Source organism: Grampus griseus (genome assembly GCF_964374135.1).
Source record: "Grampus griseus genome assembly, chromosome: 3".
NCBI classification, from domain to species: domain Eukaryota; kingdom Metazoa; phylum Chordata; class Mammalia; order Artiodactyla; family Delphinidae; genus Grampus; species Grampus griseus.
The window spans coordinates 81,093,008-81,113,265 of record NC_139019.1 but is presented as its reverse complement, the minus strand read 5'-3'; the positions used below and the strand labels follow the sequence as shown (position 1 = coordinate 81,113,265).

General features: G+C 37.4%; 1 protein-coding gene across 1 annotated transcript in view; it reads left to right on the top strand.

Moving 5' to 3' along the window:
• The window catches only part of ST8SIA4 (ST8 alpha-N-acetyl-neuraminide alpha-2,8-sialyltransferase 4), a 100,146-nt gene extending 96,091 nt beyond the window's left edge, over nt 1–4,055 (top strand). The window contains exon 5 of the mRNA XM_082652077.1: nt 3,212–4,055. Coding sequence (XP_082508203.1) covers nt 3,212–3,494 — 283 coding nt within the window. The 3' untranslated portion in view covers nt 3,495–4,055. The remainder of the gene's footprint in view (nt 1–3,211) is intronic.
• Nucleotides 4,056–20,258: the final 16,203 nt, after the last annotated feature.

Genomic DNA, 20,258 nt, shown 5'->3' with positions numbered 1-20,258 from the left:
CCTCTGCATGTAGGTCACCTGAGGGCGTCAGTTCTTTGCTCAGACAGGATGGGATTAAAGGAGCAGATTCAGGGGCTCTGGCTCACTCAGGCCGGGGGGAGGGAGGGGTATGGATGTGGGGCGAGCCTGCGGCGGCAGAGGCCAACGTGACGTTGCACCAGCCTGAGGCACGCTGTGCTTTTTACCGGGGAAGTTGTCCCTGGGTCACGGGACTCTGGCAGTGGCAGGCTGCACAGTCTCCCAAGAGGGGAGGTGTGGATAGTGACCTGTGCTCGCACACAGGCTTCTTGGTGGTGGCAGCAGCAGCCTTAGCGTCTCATGCCCATCTCTGGGGTCTGCGCTGATAGCCGCGGCTCACGCCGTCTCTTGACCTCCTTTAAGCGGCACTCTTAGTCCCCTCTCCAAACGCACCAGGAAACAAAGAGGGAAGAAAAATTCTCTTGCCTCTTAGGCAGGTCCAGACTTTTTCCCGAACTCCCTCCCAGCTAGCTGTGGCACACTAACCCCCTTCAGGTTGTGTTCACGCAGCCAAACCCAGTCCTCTCCCTGGGATCCGACCGCAACCTGAGCCTCAGCTCCCAGCCCCCGCCCACCCGTCGGGTGAGCAGACAAGCCTCTCGGGCTGGTGAGTGCCGGTCTGAACCGATCCTCTGTGTGGGAAGCTCTCTGCTTTGCCCTTTGCACCCCTGTTGCTGTGCTCTCCTCCGCGGCTCTGAAGCTTCCCCCTTCCACCACCCGCAGTCTCCGCCCGCGAAGGGGCTTCCTAGTGTGTGGAAACCCTTCCTCCTTCACGGCTCCCTCCCACTGGTGCAGGTTCCATCCCTATCCTTTCGTCTCTGTTTATTCTTTTTTCTTTTGCCCTACCCAGGTACGTGGGGAGTTTCTTGCCTTTTGGGAGGTCTGAGGTCTTCTGCCAGCGTTCAGTAGGTGTTCTGTAGGAGTTGTTCCACGTGTAGATATATTTCTGATGTATCTGTGGGGAGGAAGGTGATCTCCATGTCTTACTCTTCCGCCATCTTGAAGCTCCTCTCTCCTTATGTTTTTTTAATTTCACAGAATGTTACTACTTATGACGGTAGTTCTTGACCTGCTTTAAGATTTTATTTCAATTTATCTGTTAAATATTGATGCCATTTGTTAAGGCCTATTTTCCTCTGATTTCTTTTTAGAAATCAATAAGAGCCATTTATTTTGCATTGTTTCTCCAAAAATGTCCTGACAAATGGGTAGTTTATTTTTCTTTGAAATTATTCAAACTGTTATAAGCCAAACATCACAAAGCTTATTTATAATGTGATCTTGTAATTACATATAATGTGACCTTGGAATACCATACAAATGATATAGCATTACGTTATATTCTTCTAGCTATTTTTTCCCCACTTTAGAAATAAGATAAATCAACATGACCTTCATACTGCCAAACTATTTCCAATAATTGACATTCCCTGATGGAAATAATCATTTTTTTGACTGAGTATGAATTTGCTTCACTCACTTTAAAAATTTATAAATAAATGCACTTTTTTAAACTAACCAACTGCCTCAGCTGGCATTTGTAACCACACACAAATCATGCTCACAAAACTTTCCTATAATAACCATTTCATGTTAAGAACACCTGCTTTCTCAGAGCTGAGAGAGCTTCAGGCTGTATCAAAGTTTCTTCAAAGCCTTCAGACTGTGGTTTTACTATTCTGCTTGCATGAAATCTATGTCTGTGATTTCTTCAAGATGCTAACAATATACGTGCTATGGCTTTTGCTCATACCTTTGGGTTATGAGAAAATTGTTAGATATTCTTCTCTAACAATTCCTTATGAATCCTCTTTACTGAGAATATGCTTTCTCAAAACACTTGTGATAACAAAAGGCTCATAATGCATTTCACATTGCTCACAACATTTAGCACATGGCCTTCACCCAACAAGAAAAATTAAAAATGTGAAAGGTCAAACCAGGTTCAAAGGAAGGGTGAGAAAGAAGGAAAAAAATAAACAGGAATAATAATGGTTAAGTATATTTTTCCCTTTTTTTGGATGTTTGTAGTGAGGTTTGAATATTTCTTTACCCAAATGAAATAAAACAAAATTTGGGTTTTTTCATATTCAGTAGTCTACATGTATTTGATACAGCCTGGAAATCTTCATAAATTATTTTTTTAAGAAAAAGGAAATAATATTATGTAAAATCTGAGGCAAGTATTTAAGCACAGCAATGACCAGAATTGAACAATCTTGCCCTCATATTTGGATCACCATGTATATATTTCCCTGAATAGGAGATAATAAAAATAAAAAGACCAAACAATTTATTGACTTTATTTATAACTGTACAACTTTGAATGTCAGAGAAAATCCACGCTCTTCCTTAACTTGTAGCTGATTCCACATAAGATAATGAATGTGCCAATAAGTATTGGCCACCTCCTTCCCTGCCAGAGGTAATGATTAAGTTGTGAGTGTGCATGTTTTTCAGGTGAAGAAAGTTTGGCAACAGTGGTGGATCAAACATTTTGGAGTATTTTATTGCCTTTTTTAATGAATAGTATAAAATACTTATCAGCATTGAAATATGTTTGCCTGTCTAACAAAATTTTAAATGGCATAAGTGGTGAACTATTTACAAATATTTGTTATTTGTGTTATGTTGTTCTGCAGGTTGAGGCAATATTCTTAATTAGCTTTAGTAAAATGTGACTTAGAAGTTGGAGTTGAATAAGTCAGTATAATACAGGCAAAGCATTTATTTGTTTGGATTTTTAATTGAAATATTAAAGATTTTGAAAACCTATAGGCATAGTTTCAAATCCTCTTTATCTAGGAAAATTACTTAATCACTGCCCAATTACTTTTTGCAGTCATATTTAACCCTTTCTGAGAAGATTCTACTCTGTAGGTTATATAAATGTTTTGTTCTAGTTCTTTTTGAATACAAGATTCCACAGTAATATTTACTCACATTCCAGGTCCCTTGGCTATTCATATGACCGCAAAATAAGCAAGAAAATAAAGGATAAGAAAGATAAAATAAATGCATTCAACTTTCTAAATTCTTAAGAAATATATTATTTCTTCAGCAGTCTTTTGAATGTCATTCATACAGTTACTTTTCAAATTTCATTTACTTTAATTATACAAAGTGTACTTGCTGTAGGGTATGTTGAACGTTTCTCTAAATTCTTCTCTTGTGTGTATGTTTTTTTCCCCAGTTACTGGCTGACAAACAAAGTTCCCATCAAAAGACCCAGCACAGGTCTGCTCATGTATACCCTAGCCACAAGATTCTGTGATGAAATTCACCTGTATGGATTCTGGCCATTCCCTAAGGATCTGAATGGAAAAGCTGTCAAATATCATTACTATGATGACTTAAAATACAGGTACTTTTCCAATGCAAGCCCTCATAGAATGCCATTAGAATTCAAAACATTAAATGTGCTACATAATAGAGGAGCTCTGAAACTGACAACAGGAAAGTGCATAAAGCAATAAAGCACATCTGAAACATACAGACAGACTGAATATGCACTTCTTTTCTTGAAGATGCTTCCTAAGATTTGAAAACAGGATCCAAAACGAGACTGGGTTTCAGCATCCACCACTTATCTGAAAGGTGATAAAGGACGTTCATGAGAAATGCACTACCAACTGATGAAATACCTGCAAAGTGCTCTGAAAATTAAGTATTTTGACTTCAAGGGTCCTAGTAAGTGCCACTTCCACTAAGAACACAGTTTGAATGTATAATCAGTAGTGTTTACAAGATCCAACAATGCACTCGTCATTAGTTAATGAAGCAAAAATGTTCATCACTGTTGGGCTGCCACTGCAACGCCAAGCACATGAGAAGAGGAACCCAGGAACACAACTCAGCCCTTGGGGAAACTGAACAGTCCTGTCAGCAGAAATCAAGATGGAAACAGTTTGAGCAGTGAAATCCATAAGATTAAATAACTCAAATAAATGCCTTCAGTCAGGATTCTGAGTCTGATCATGAACTTTATGTTTTTGTTTCTGTTCTGTTTGCCTTCTGGAATCTCTTTTGGTTTGGGTATTGGGGTGCTTCGAAAATCCTTCTGAGATAAAAATGAATGAGATGAATAACCTTCAAGTGATCATTTTTAACGTTCTTGTATTTTTAAAGGGTTATCACACAATGACTTTGTAAAAAAAGTTTTATTTTGCACAACTCTAAACCTCCAGATTTTTTCCCAACAGTGTAGAAGGTACCAGATAAACTGTATCACTCAGTAATTTTGAGCCATTCTAAAGGAAAGATAAACTCTGTCATTTGAGATGGTAAAATTAGCAGGAAAAAAATGTTCTTTTGGTACCAAAGATTATACTCATGTGTCTACACAACAAACCATTTTCCTTTCATGAAAATAACATATTAATATATTATTTACGCTACTAAAGCGAAAGTTGTCTCTAGGCATTTTAAATTTTCCAAATTCAAACTTTATTTTTATTTGAAGGAAGGTTCCACAGCTTTTACATTTCATAATGATTTTGTGGAAGCATTTTGCCCATTAGAATAAATGTTTGATAGGGCTGAAATGTGACTTTTCTTTGATATCCCCCTTGTTATTCAGATGGAAAGATTGGCATGCTCTCTAGATTATTGTTAAATTTTCTTAGAGCAGAAATAATATGATTAATAGAGTATTGTTTTCATCACGGAGATGATTAATTTTAAGAGGTTTAACAATGAAACTGTACATCAGTATTTTGCACTTCAGATTAATTAAATTGACCAATATTTTTTCTACAGTTAAATTTATTCACATTATCACATTAATGTGTTTTCAGAGAAACACATGAAATTCTTTATAAAGTGATTTTTAAACATTTTAACACATAATAGAATTGACCAATAGGCCAATTTCTGGTAATTACTATGCTGGTAGGTAATTCTGATGGTAAATTGTTTCTTTAGAAAGCAGAAATACTGCGTTCCCATTTCTACTTTTGACCTGAAACAACATAGATTACTTCTTGTTTCTTAGGGAAGGCAGTCTGAGAAAAGAAGAAATAGCATGAGGAGTATGTATGTTTTGTTTCTTAGGGAAGACCGTCTGAAAAAGAATGAATAGCATAAAGAATATATATATATATTTGTTATCAAGAAAAAGGATATTCACAGTAACTACAGTTCTCAATATATTAATAATATGTGGTATTCTTTTTAAAAATATGATAGAACCTTGAGATACAGAAGATTATATTTCCTGAGAATTTATGTGTCTCTAAGAAAACAGAATAGAACCCATAAAATAGAATCCATAAAGACACATAGCTAAAAATGGATAGAATATGATGTACTTTTATCATTGAACCTTTTACCTCTTGGAAGTTTTTAAAGTACTAGATAAATATTTTGAATGTAAGGTTGAAAAGTCTGATTTACCCAATGAATCAAAAGTAGGTAATTACTTAATTTGGACTATTTGCAGACAAGTTGTTTGAGTAGCCTTTAATTTGAATTCAATAAAAATTTTGAAGTCATGAGTAAATTCTTGTAGATAAAATACATGTCAGAACTCATTAAAAGTATGTCTTAAAAAGCAGCAGCAAGGTACCTTGCCATTTTTACTGCATTTTCAACAAATGTGTTTAAACAATTTTAAGGCCACAGCAAAAGCATCCCAGACATTCACTGTTCTGTGCATTGTTTATCTCATAGATGTACATAGAGTAGTGCCTTTTTAGCTTCACATTGCTTTGTTACCCTATGCTTTGTGTTCTCTAAATACAGTGCCCAGTTCTGAAAATGCTCAGCATATAAAAAGGGCTTCAGTATCGACTGAGACTATTTTTGTTCATCTCAGGGAACTTTCAATACTCAAGAATGAATTCAATTAAAGGCATTTAGTGTTCAAAGAAGACAAACTGTACAAGACCAATTCATTCCCTGTTGTATACCTTTCCATCTCCCCTTCCCCTTCGCGATCCACTGTGGCCTTCTTACGGGGATAGGGCAAGGAAATCACTGAAGGCTAACAGCAAGAATAAGAAAAAGAATTGAGATTTAACCGATCAGGGGGCAAAAGGGATAATGATGAAATCAAATTATAAATACATACTTGAAATATCTGGGGTTTTTTTTCTTTTGAGACTATCATACGTTCACTTCTTTAATATTTTATTTCCTTTTCACGATTTAAACCTGTACCTGGCAATGCTCAGGCAGCTGATTGTGAAATATTCCTGTCCTTTAGAGAACATGGTTGTTACTGTGCTGTTGACATGAAGAGGCCATGGAAACATTTTCATCATTATTACCCAGCCTGTTCTATACTTAAAATTAAGTTGCTGGAATAAAAATAATAAATCAGTAACAGACTTTTCTGGGCAAATCTAATGATTCAGCCCACAGGACTGATGAAATGACTGTGGAAGTTTTTCTGTCTGAAAGAAGGTGCTGGGCATTCAAATGTCTTTATGTATTGTATATCATACGAAATATATATCAGTTGCTAATGGGAATTTCTACATATATGCTTACAAAAACAATTTATTTAAATAATGCTATAGGTAGTGTACATACCAACTAGTTATTAAGCTAGTACACAGGAAAAGGGTGAACAAAGTAATTTATTTCTAATTGAGCCAGTTAGTCATAATGCACACAGTGTGGTATTTGGTTCATAAAAGAATTGTTTTCATGTGGTTATTGTTGGAGTATCTATAATTGTGGAAGGGGTGTAGGAAGAGTTATGTATAGTTAGTTGTTACCTCTACAAGTTTGAGAGTTTCCCCATCAGACATCAATATACCAACGTTTGACAGATTGAGCTAGAGAGGGTTATTGTTCCTATTTGATGGAAGAAAATCCAAATAAAGCCCACCTAGAAATAGATATTTTATTATATATGTGTTATAGATATATCTACATAGTACAAATAGACATGTGTGATGCATATATACAATGTTATATATGTGTGTCTGTGTGTATACACACTTAGTCTGTAACATACACACACTAGATTTGTGTTATGCTAATGTCTTCGGGGCCTGCACTGTGAAGCACTCTGGAGATAAGACCACTTCAGAATAAAGAAGTTCTTTTGAAACTTCAGTTGCTAACCTGCTTTAAAGGGATCTATTTATAACTGAATTCTACATTGTTCATACCTAGAGTTACAATAAGGGTCTAATGTATCCAAATCTTTAAAAAAAAAAATTAAAAAAATGTCTTCAAGCTGGCAATGTATTTGAATTGCAGTTTTCAGATTGTGGCTCCAGACTCTGTGTCTCCCCATTTAAGTAGCACTTTTTAATAAATACTGTTTCTTTGTGTAGGCAAAAGCACAAGTGTTTCAAATGTATATAGCAGGGGGAAAAAAAAGAGTTTACAGAGATAGTATTGCTGCACAGGATAATTGCTACTATTTCTTACATCATTTGTGGAATTGAAAGATGAGGTTTATTCTGTCAAGTTCATTCTGTTCAACACTGTTTTTCCTTTTGTTTATGTATAGCAATTGGGTGTTACTGTTTTATCATTTGTAAAACTGTAAAATAAATTAAACCCCCATTTTTTTTCAATTTTTCTCTTATCTCTTATATCTAAGACCTCTGTTCCACTTTACATGTCAACATATGGTAGTGTAAAGCTTTAACAAGCTTTAGCTAGTGCTTCTGTTTTCTCTCCCCCTCAGCCCCACCCATTGGCAATTTGGCAAATCATTTATTTAAAGTGTATACCTGGCAATATGAACAATATCAAAAGCCCATGAACATCAGGAGATCCTTGACAGTTTTCTGTGTAGTGCATTCTGTTTGTGGTTGAGGGAATGGAGTGTTACACAAGTTACAGTCATTTATATCCAATTTGTATTCCCACTGACTGTTGTCAGTGGGTCACTCCAGCTTCGTGGCTGAAGAAGCCAGTGGCTCCTTACACATTGCACATTCATATGGCTTCCCTGTGACTTGTGATGTTGACTGCTATTCCACTCACTTGGTGCTGTTTGCAGTTCACCTTCCAGGGGGTGATTCTGAAAACCTCATATTTAAATCTTCCATGGCTTTCTAGAACTGGCTAGTCTATGTTTTCAGACTGCACTATTTTCTCCAGAAATTATTAACTTTGTTTTCATGAGGTCACTTTTAACCTTTTGTAATTTTGAAACATTTGCTAGAGACCAACAATGAACCATTAACAATGGTTGATGAATATCAATCTTATTTGTATTTGCATAATTAACTTTTACTTTCAAAAATCTATATACAGTGGGGAATCCCTTTGTATTCTTGGGATATAATCAGACCTCATCGTGAGCCTGTGAGATGCGAGCTGTAATATCCCATTTTTATAGATGTGAGATTATGTGATTTGCTGAAGGTCACAAAGGTCAGAAGTGAGAAAACAAGGATTTGAATCCAAGTGGTCTGTCTGACTTCAGCGTCCACCTCCTTAATGATCAGATTTTTTTTTTTTTTTTTTTTTTTTTTTCTGTACGCGGGCCTCTCACTGTTGTGGCCTCTCCCCTTGCGGTGCACAGACTCCGGACGCGCAGGCTCAGCGGCCATGGCTCACGGGCCCAGTCACTCCGCGGCATGTGGGATCCTCCTGGACCGGGGCACGAACCCGTGTCCCCTGCATCGGCAGGCGGACTCTCAACCACTGCGCCACCAGGGAAGCCCGATGATCAGATTTTGATGCCAATACTTTTTAACTGGCAAGAAGTTTCCTGGGAAACTTAGTTTGCAAATAAGTCATTATTTATGGAGCACAGATTAAAAGTTGAGGTAAGTCTATAGGCAGGGTATATCATATAGACTTTGGGGCAGTCTAATAAGTGAAAAACAAATGATTATCTCTAATAACAAGAAGAACTATGCCTTTCAGGGCAGTGTCTCCTGGATGGTTCTGCATAAACACTGATAATTCTTGCTCCAAACTCTTCCTGTCTTTTTTTCATGCAAGCTGGATTACTGTTATGTTAGAATCTGACTTTATGTACCACAAAATTGATCATACTGCAGTCATTTTAGAGTCTAATTATGAGATTTCTCTACAAACATTTTAATTGAATCTGGGTGTTTCATCTCCATTAGCAATTTAGCATTAGATGATATTTACAGAAATATCTTAAGGTTGAAATTCTGCAGATGACTAAGTTCATCCATTTTATATTGATTTTTTTTTACTAGTTTCCTTCTTTTCCTGAGAATGGAAGTAACCTAATCTCCAAATTAAGGAGCAGTTTAAATGATTTCCCCTATATACTGGCTTCATCATGCATGAGTTCATGAAAGCAAAACAAACAAATAAATAAATACTCTCAGAAGACTATAAGTATTATTCAATCCATTCTTAAAAGATAGACTTCCGTCACTTAGGTACTTAATTTCTGGAATCTCAATCAATAAATTATGTGAAAGAATCTAATGCTAACATAAATATCTCTTTTAAAAATATTTTTGCTTCCAGATTGCTGATTTCTGACTCAGTCCCCAAAGTGGAATTTCTCAAGTGAACACAAGAGAACACTGGTCCAGGACAGGCTCCAAAAAATGTGCTCAGTGGATGACAACTCTGTATATCTCTTCCTTGGAGATTCAGAAAATACATTAACATAGAAAAAGATCAGAGAAATCTTGAGATAAAGAGAGATATTTCTATTGTTTAAAAAGTCATGGATAATTTTGTATATAACTTCCATTAAGTATGAAATTATGTTCTTCAGAACAGATTTTGGATAACACTTCTGAATACAGCAAACAACACAAAAGAAGAGAACAGATAAGAAGCTTCAGTTAGAAAGGTCGATGCTTACTTTATTCAGTGTTTTCTTTTCCCACAGGCCAAAATATTTTTTGAATAATATTTTCAAATAGGAAAATATTTTAAACATATATTTATTCTCTAAACTTTTTACATTAATTTTTACAGTAACAATTACTCTCTTTTCTAAAATAGTAATCATACCATGACTACATTCCTAAGAGCAGTCCCAAACCTAAACTTTATTGCTTATACTGGGCAATACACAAATTAGTTAGCTTTAAAACATTAATAACACAGGAAGGAAAAAACATGCTATGAGGTGATAATTTGCATTTTCCGGAACAACTCAGTGTATTATAGTAAGCTGTGTCTCTGCTGTCTGTCCAGCCCAGCTTCCTTCACTCCAGCCTCCATCACCACACAGATGGGCTGTCTATAAGCACATCTGCCAGTGCTGCCAAAATGTAAACACACTCAGCTGGTAGCAGATGTTTTCCAGGAAAGATCACTACCACCAGAGTTGTGCTGCTTTGGATTCTGTGTTCGTCCATCTCCATGATTTGGGCAGACGGTCATTGTGTTCAAATAGATCGTTTGTCTCTCAGGTAGAAAACAGTAACAGGGTAGATGCAGGCTCCAATGTGTAATATTTACCATGTACATATATGAAGAAATGTTTCTGAAGGCTCTCCTAATAAGTCAAGGATTTTCTTCTTTAAAATACGGGCTTTTATTTTAAGACTGTATTTGCTGAGTTCTCAAAGGTAAAACATAGGCTTAGTAAAAGAAAAGCACGAATACTTTCTGCTTTTCTACAGACATTGTAATTGTTAGTGTTCTTGTGAGCTGTTAGAATAATCATCTGTATTCATGGTTCACAGTCCTACTCTTTATCAATATACTGGGCATTCATTTATGGGGTAATTTTATTTAATTCTATAGACACTGATGGCATGTTTTCTTATGTGAGTTTATCAATTCTTTTAACATGTATGTGCAAATCTTGATGGCATGTAAAATCTAAAAATAATTTATCTTATAAAATGGTTACATTTATTCAACTTTTGTAAAGTAATACTACCTATTAGGCAGTATTATGAAACATGAGGAATACCTTTTCTAATGGTTATAAAATTTTAGATGAAAGAGAAAAACATGAAAATAAATAATCATATCCTTTAGTGGCAAGTGCTCTATTCCTAGAGTGCCCAGAGAGTTAGGGCAGTACAGAAGGGGCCAGGCAGAGAACACAGGCTACTTTGAAGGTGATTTGTAGTCAGGTGGTAAAAATCAAGACAAACAATACTCCATTAACACAGAAGACCCAGTGGGGTTTTTTTTGTTGTTTTTTCTTTTTTGTTTTTATAATCTAATGAGTAGGGTTTGAGAAACTATTATCCTAAAAAACTGAAATATTAAACAATCTCTGCTTATGGAATTTACACAATTTCCACCCCACTCCTGACCATACTTCCCCAGAATCATTGTTGAATTACAAGTTTTAATAAAGCTGAAATTCACCCTAAACCAAGCACTTGCTACAAAGACCAAGTAACCGCAGACCTATTGAAATTATCCACTATACAAAACCCTCCACTTCCAAATGTCTCTGTCTTAATATTTACTTTGTATTTCCAACTTGAAGGAATGCACATAAAAGAAAGCATCTTGTGCTTACTTCCAAGTAATGACTTTTTAAAGTGATTTATTTCTGTCACTTCAATACATGTTTCCAAATTACCATGACTTTTAAGTTTGATTTTGTGATGATTCCAGAATATGAAAATCCATATGCCCAAACTTTCCAAGACGTGGAATGGGAACCTTCTAATACTACTTCTCATTCAATGACCATGCCTTCTCTCTTCTCTGTGGGCTCCTTTTCTTATGTCCTTACCTAAAATGTGTTTCGATAAGATTTTTCTTGTCTTCTTCTATCATCACACCTCTAGAGATCTTATCAATTCCAATGCTTTGTAAAGTGGCAGATGTATGACCATGTGGAGATAATAAAATTAAGGAATCTATTCATAGAAAAATGTGCATATGTATGTCATATTCACAGTATAGGTTCCTTTTAAAACACAACTCAAAGGGGTTTTAATGTAAATACTCTATAGGGCAAATGCTTCCAGGAAACAGAAGTGTGGAACCAGGGTACCATAGACTGAATATATGTGTCCCTCCAAAATTCCTATGTTGAAACCCAATCCCCAATGTCATGGTATGTGGAGGGCCTCTGGGAGGTGATGAGGTCATGGGGGTGGAGTCCCCATGAATGAGATTAGTGTCCTAATAGAAGAGACCCAAGAGAGCTCCCTCACTTCCTACATCATGTGAGGACACAGCAAGAAGATGGCTGTTTTTGAACCAGGAAGCAGACCCTCAAACCACACACCAATCTGCTGGTGGTTTAATCTTGGACTTCCCAGTCTCCAGAACTGTGAGAAATAAATGTCTGTTGTTTATAAGCCACCTAGTCTATTATATTTTGTTATAGCATATTGAGTGGGCTAAGACATGGGGAAAGTGTAACAGTAAAGGAGAGAAAGCCTATATAAAGATATGTTTTCCAACTGACTGCTTCTGTGAATACTGAGTGTGCAATCCCACTTGGACTATCTGAGGAAATTTATGATAAGGATCTCAGGATTCAAGGGGTGTAAAAAGGAAGGAATTATCCATCAGATCCTACCTTCCATTGAGAGTTTCTTTATGAGTCATAAATTCCCTGAACTTCTGAGTTGCACATATGAATTCTAAGCTAGCTCCCACAGGTGTCCCAAAGCATATGCTAGAAAAGCACCCAAGGAGCACGCAAGGAGGACAATGAACACTTGACACGTCTGCACAATACAGTTTGCTGAATTAGTGATTAAAATGAGAGGTGAGGCAGAGAAGAAATGAGATACTACCCAAGGTGTTTGCTATAGTCCTTCCAGGGCACCATTTGCATGGGCTTGGGCCCTCCATTAATTCCAATCCATAACCAACTCTCCAAATTGTTAGTTGGCTGTAAACTTTACAGAAGAATTTATGTGTGAGGATTAGTTTGGCAGCTATAGTTCCATCATCTGTAAATCATTCCACGTCATAATTGGTATTCATCATCTCCTTTCCCAGAGCTCCCTCACTACAGCTAGTGTGGGTTTCTTACCCAACGTGTGACCCAAATCTTCAAGGAGTCTGAGCACTTAGTTGACTTGTCTGTGGCAGACCCTGATTGCTGCAATCATCCACCCAGATTTATTTCTGGGCCCCGAAGCACCAAGACACACCCAGTGAATCTTCCTGGTCCCAGATATACCCTCCCCCTTCTCCATCAAATAGCACCCACTCTAGCTCTTTGTCACGATCAGTGTCAATACCCTGCCAGCATCAGAACCTCTTTCCTTCCTATTGGTTCATTGGCACATGAGCAGCCCAATTTGATAAGGCAGTAATTCTAGCTTCCAGTTCATTGAGATCTTTACTGTGTCCCCTGGAAAAAACATTCCCACAGTAGAAATCAAGGCTTATAAGCTAAAAGAGTCTAAACTGTGAGTACATGAAACACGATTTTCAAATGGATTAACAAGGGTAATGGGAAGAGGAGCCAATGGTACCTTTATTAGTTGGTTACAAAACTGATGTTCTAGATATTAGGGACACAGCACCAAATATTGGACATTAGTTTAATGAATATTGCACATCTTAAAGAACAGCATACCAAACCTGCTCTGGCTCTGAGCTGACATTTTACTGAACAGATAGTTCCATTATCACATTAGTCTGGCACTTTGTGGTGATAAGGTGTGTAATGAGACAAGTAGATTCCATGGTAAGTCACCCGTTGCCTCACCTTTTTTTGCCATAAAATTGTCTTGTTCATCTGAGGAAATTTGCAGGAGCCCATCCCAATGAATTAGGTATTTTGTAAGAGCCTGGATGGTATGGTTGGCAGAAGTACTCTATGTAGGAAAGCAAATTCATATCCAAAATTGTGTCAGTTCTGGTGGGATTAAATCACTGCCTCCTCTAAGGTTGAAAGGGTCTAATTTCAACATGCTTCCAACATGCTTCAACATGCTTCCAAATTCAACTTGAGGGCCTGCACTGGTTACTGCCATTGACAGTTTATCTATCCAGCAGTGGCAATAGCTAATCAGCCATAGGGAGAGGGAACCCACATTGTTGGGTCCATGCACAGTTCCATCTCAGCCACCATGGACAATCTGTTCATCGGCCCATTGCACAAACATTGTGCTGGCTGAGAAATGAGCTTACTGACATCAGCAGGATGGGCCATCTTGTTCACTTAGCAGTTGAACATCTCTTCTGTGATAGAGGCTTTATGTCTCTATCATACATTAATATGAGATGCACAATAATCCACAAACTTTGTGCCTTCCCCAAATCCATCTGCATATAATACTCCAGCCTTGCTTTTTTTTCTGTCTTCCAATCTTTGTCTGTCTAGGTCCCAATTCAACAAAGTGAATACCCAAGGATACTACTCCAAACTCTGCTCACTGGAAGGATTTTCTCTCACCACTGTCCTGTAGGACCATACCTAGACTGGCTGAAGTGCAGCAGGTGTACATTTTCAGCTTACATCAAGCTATTAAGCTGACCCATCTGAGAACCAGACCAGAATTTTCCCTCTCTGTCACTTGGTCATAGGGAACTCCCTAAGAGCCCATAGATGTGAGTTGAGGGATAAACAACAGTTCATTAGAAGTAGTTGATATGGGACTTCCCTAGCCGTCCAGTGGTTAAGACTCCACCCTCCCACTTTAGGGGGCTCGAGTTCCATCACTGGTTGGTGAACTAAGATCCCATATGCCGGGTGGCAAGGCCAAAAAATAAATAAATAAAAATAAAGTAGTTGATATGGAATTCTGGGCCACCCAGTGAATTCAGATGGTATACTAACCCCAGTAACAGGTAAAGGGGAAATGGTCATTTTAAGGACAATGGGATTGAATGGCTATTGTTAAGCACCATAACTGATGCCCTAGAAAAACATAATAAAAAGCTACTACTAATTGACAGGTAACTGAAAAATAATACAAAAGATAAAGAAAGGGACTCCCTGGGAGATCACACAGATGCCTTCTTCTTTTGAAGTCAGAGAAAGCTGAGGACCTGGTCCAAAACTTAAATATCTGACTACCCCAGCTGCAAAGACGGTAAAACTCTCAACCAAGGAAGCTTGTTTTTATCAAAATCAGGGCCCTGGTTGGGAAAAACATCAGGGACACATAGGTTGATGTCTCCCAAAATATTGAACTCATAGATTTTCCTGAACCACTTTTAAAGTGTTCAATAGCAACATAGAGCTAATGACTATTGACTTGGCGAGCACAGCCCCCCACAGTCCTTCTTTGATAAATTGTGGGGGACTTTCACAGTCAATAATCGGGTTGTGTCTATTCAGGAAGGATCCCAAGGCTATAGACAAAAGGCCTGGCGTGGCCTGGCCTGGCTTTTGCACTTGCTGTGAAATCTCTGCTTTTCAAACTATCTGTTAACCAGAGAGAATAATCATACCCTTGTATAGTCAGACACCTAGATATGCTAAGATGTGATAATTAATAGAAAATAATTTTACTGGCGAGAAGAATTTGTGATGTACTGTGTACTGAGGGCACTAGATGTTAGAAATGTTGCAAAGGAACTAGTTTCTCATAACAAATAACCTTATTTGTTAATAGAAACCTTAACATATATATTAACGTATGTTCATAACAAAATAAAATATAGAACCCTTGATTTCCCATGATAATTTTACTGCATGTTTATATCACTAAATCATATATGGTTTATTGTGCATGGTTTTAATCTGAGTAAAAGTAGAATCATACTTTATCAATTTACCAATGGATTTTTCTCTAAGCGTGATAGGTATGGCCTATATTTATGTTGATGCATGTCGGCACTATTATGAGTTATTTTCACTACTATTTAGTGTTCTATTGTATGAATGTAAATTTTAAAAATCCTATCTGTTGGAATACTCCAATGAAAGAATAATTTTCATATGACATCCTCCCTCCATCTTTCCAGATGCAAAGCCGAAATTTCTCTGCCTGTGTCAAGATGTACTCCACATGCCCATCTGTAAGTCTCAAGTCAAAAGTTCGTTTAACTGCAGGTTGATCCTCCATCAACATTCCTCTTACCACAAACATTTAATTCCATTCACTCCAAGGAGAAGGGGTATCTCAAGGAGAAGATGCCCTCAGAGTGACTAGGAGCCTGACTGCATGAAATGATAGCTACTATAGATCTAAATGTGGTTTTCCATCACTCTTTCCTTCAGGAATTTGTATCTTTTTCTCTCTTTAATTGCATTCTTGACACTTAAACTTCATGGGCCAAACAGTATGTTCCAGCCATACTACATTTTTCAGCACCATCCTTTTTTTCTATTTCTACTCGTCTACTATTTTTATCTAGAACCCCCTTCCTGGCACCCACTACATATTCTCTGACTAGCATCTGTTTTTCGTTTGGGCCTCAGCTCAAACATCAAACTATATTTCCCATACCAACGCACTGTCCAAACTTTATTATTATTACTTATTGAAAGCTGTCAAAACTGTTGACAACTTGGGGACAGAGATTGTTTTGTATCAGCTCTCTATCAGTTCTGTGTGTTATGACTAGAGTGCCTCTCACAGTACCTGGCACATAGTAGGTCTGTGATACTTTTACTTGGGTGAATTATTTAATTACTGCGTTTCCTTGATTCCAAGCCACCCACATTTTAATATTCTAAATCTCTAAAGTCAGGGTGCTTTTTTAGCATTGGTAGTGTTTACAGATGAATTGTAAGATTTGTTTTGTTTATTTTGTTTTACTTTCACCTAAAATTACGGTTTTACAATTGAGGATGTATTTGATTCTACAAAAAGATGGCAATTAATGATGGAAATTCTTGAAGTTTGAAATTATTTTCTCACTGTAGTGTTTGATGAATAATAAATAGTAAGTACACTAATAATGTGAAAATGAGTTAATTATTAACCATCAATTAGTACTGACCAGATCCTTTCTGTTATCTTGGTATTCTCAAGAGAAGTTGATTAACTGTTTCTTTCATGCAGCATTAGCTTGTTATCATACCACCAATTGCTGCAACTCAAAATTTGATCAACTCAAGATCTCAAAATTTTTTGCTGGTAAGTGTTATATGTTAATATCACCAGGTTATCCACAAAGAAAATCTTTGTAGCTTCAGAGAGGAACATAAGTTAGCTATAGCCAGGCAAGAAGTACATTCTTTAGAGAACTTACCCTTAAAAATGTATAGCACCCTTACATATAGAATAAAAAATAGAAACACTACTATGTAGTAAAAGTTGTAAGAAAGCAAAATAAGTCTCCAAGATGAGTTAATATTTTTTTAATCAATCATCAAATCCTTTCAACAAAATTGTGTTCGCATGAGGCTGGTTGTTTTCATACTGAGTAATCTAGCATTGGCCACAACACTCAGGCCATAAACACTCTGTCCTTTCTGTCTGGACCAAAAATGTTTCACTATATTTTTAAATCTAAATTCTTTTATTTGCAATTTTGAGTAAGAAAAACACTAGAAACAACCTGCAGATGACCCAGAAGGCATATCATTTCATCTGAAGGGAAGGGGTTGTGGACTCCTTTTAAGGCAGAAGCTGCTTGTGCATATTGACTCTGCAACTGCGCCAGGACACAGGGGTCCCTGGTAGTGTCTCATTCTAAAGTCCGGCCCTCCAGGGCTCTGTGGGAGAGGATGCTGGTCTCCTTGCTCTGCATCTTCAAAGCTAAGCAAGTGCTCCCAACCCTTGGACTCCAGACTTTCCTGAAAAGTCAGATACCAGGTGTTCAACCTTGATTCCAGCTCTGGGAAGAAGGCCTGGACACATGGACATTAGCTCCTGCCTTCATCTCTACCCCACCCTTGTGATGAGCCTCCTGCCCCAAGGAACCTGGCCTGTCTTGGGATTTGCAGGATGATCCGAAGTATGAGAGATACATCTAGGTCATCTGGTTCCAATTTAGACCTAAGATACGTTGCATTAATCCCAGTGCCCAGCATCAAATGTTCATACTCCTATAGGTTTTGACAATATGGACAATTATGTGAAAAAATACAGTAAGACCCTCCTTCCTAAATCAGGGGACAAGCTGAAGTCATGGGGATTAGCCTTATTTTGAGCTCAGGTTCCAAAAGAGTAACTTTCAAATGAATCTTGAAGCTAAAATAAAATGTATATATCCAAGTAGTGGAAATTTTAGAGTGAAAGTACCAATCTCACTGAGACGCAGTCAGTCCTAAGAGTGGCCCTACGCAGTCTGCAGCACAGAACCTCTCACATACTACTATTCCTCTCCCTCACTTCACGCCAGTCACACTGGCCTCCTAACACCTATGCATGTTTCTGCCTCAGAGCCTTCGTACTACTTACTGTACCCTCTCCCTCGTGTTTCCTCTCCCCCCATGGCTCACTTCCTCTTCACCTTCTGTTCTTTTCCCAAATGTCACAGTCTCAGTGGACATTTCCTATTTACATTATGTTAATTTATACCCATCTCCCTTTCCCGCTTTATGTTTTTCCCCAACACTCATCACTATCTGATATCTATATGTTACTTCTTACTTATCGCCTACTTCCCTTTACTATAATGTTAGCTTTGAGACTTATCTTGCTTCTATTATTCACTTCTCTATTCATAGCATTAGACAGTGTCTAGCACGTGGTAGGTGTTCAAAAATATCTTTTTGAGAAAAAAAACATTTAAAAAATATTCGAAGGTTTAGGGTTACCATGAAGGTTACCACATTCAGGTCCATAATTTTGCTTGCTGAAAAGAGATTAAAGTGGGAAAACATCCTATGTCTAATTCCGTAAACCCATTATTTATGAATAAAACTAATAATTCTGTCAATTGGAATTCAGTGTAACATTGAGTATTGATTTTTAAAAGTACCTAAATCTATAGATTTTTAAAAAATTTATGTATTTACTTATTTATTTTTGGCTGCATTGGGTCTTCATTGCTGCGCACGGGCTTTCTCTAGTTGTGGTGGGGGGGGGCTACTCTTCGTTGTGGTGCACAGGCTTCTCATTGTGGTGGCTTCTCTTGTTGTGGAGCAGGGGCTCTAGGCATGCAGGCTTTAGTAGTTGTGTCACACGGGCTCAGTAGTTGTGGTGCACGGGCTTAGTTGCTCTGCAGCACGTGGGATCTTCCGGGACCAGGGCTCGAAACTGTGTCCCCTGCATTGGCAGGTGGCTAAATCTATAGATTTTACAATGTTGAGCTCACGTTTCACATTTTCATAAATTTCTCATACATTAAATTCAAGGTATCCTTCATTCACTTGTTCACCTTTTAAATAAAGGGTTATAAAATGCCTTCTCTGTGGCAAGCATTCTCAACAACTTCATAGTATTACAAGTCATTTTGGCCTGTGATGGGTGACTTTTTAAAACAAAACAGCAACAAACAATAAACATAGATTCACTGATCTTACAGAATTTGACTATGCAAACAAGACAAAATAAAATTTGTTTACCTTAGCAGTGCCTATTTTCTCTTCATTCATAATATCAGATATGCTCCTGTAAGAATGTCTAAGACATAAGGAGTCTTCTGACTTTTGAAAATAGGCCTCCTACTAAAGGATAGAACATAAGTGTGCTTCTCAGGTTGGGGGAGAGAGTGCTACATTTCTACATGGATAGACACCTGTGCACGCAGTGATGTTTTTGGCTGTGTTTCTCTAGTTTTAATTTTGTCATTCTGGATTTTAATTTTTCACTATGAAAAAACCTTCATATGTTTTCAACTAATATAGATAAAAGTAAACTATTTTAACCAGATCCAATTATGGACATAATTTTCATGGCACAATTGAATTTAAGTTACAGTGTGTCTTAGAATAGGGAAAAATAAAGTACAAAGAGGAAAGGAAAATTTATTTTTTCTAGAAACCTCCTTTTCTTCAGACAATGCTTAGTTTCAGGGAGGCTCCAGTAGGTTTTAGGGGAGGGGTGTTTACTAGTTTCAGGTGAGTAGAGAAGAGTTTAAATTTAATCAAGCTTGTTCAGCCATCCCTGGCTAGACGCTAAGTGATTCTGTGAATCATTAAAAAGAGAGAGCAGGAGTAGGGTAGGAGGTAGATTTTACTACAATAGGTAAGTCCCAGACAAGCACATCCACATGGAAGATATATATGTTTCACCAATTTACGAAAATCCTTATAATATTAAGCTGCAGAGAATTTCACTGAGGCTTTTATTCAGGGGTAATAGATTCAAAAGAACTTACCTGACTCAGTTCTTCAAGCTTGCTTTGCCATTTGCACATGGAATTCACTCATAGGAGGTAGTTGTATAGTAAAATGCATAAAATATAAAACCATCCGGTCAAATAGATAGATATGGGATTGTAATTACTACCAGTTAGATTGAGATGCTGCTCCAGTTCAGAGTCAAGAAATCAGTGTGATGCTATTAATGGTCAGGACAGTCAAGGAGGCTGTTCCC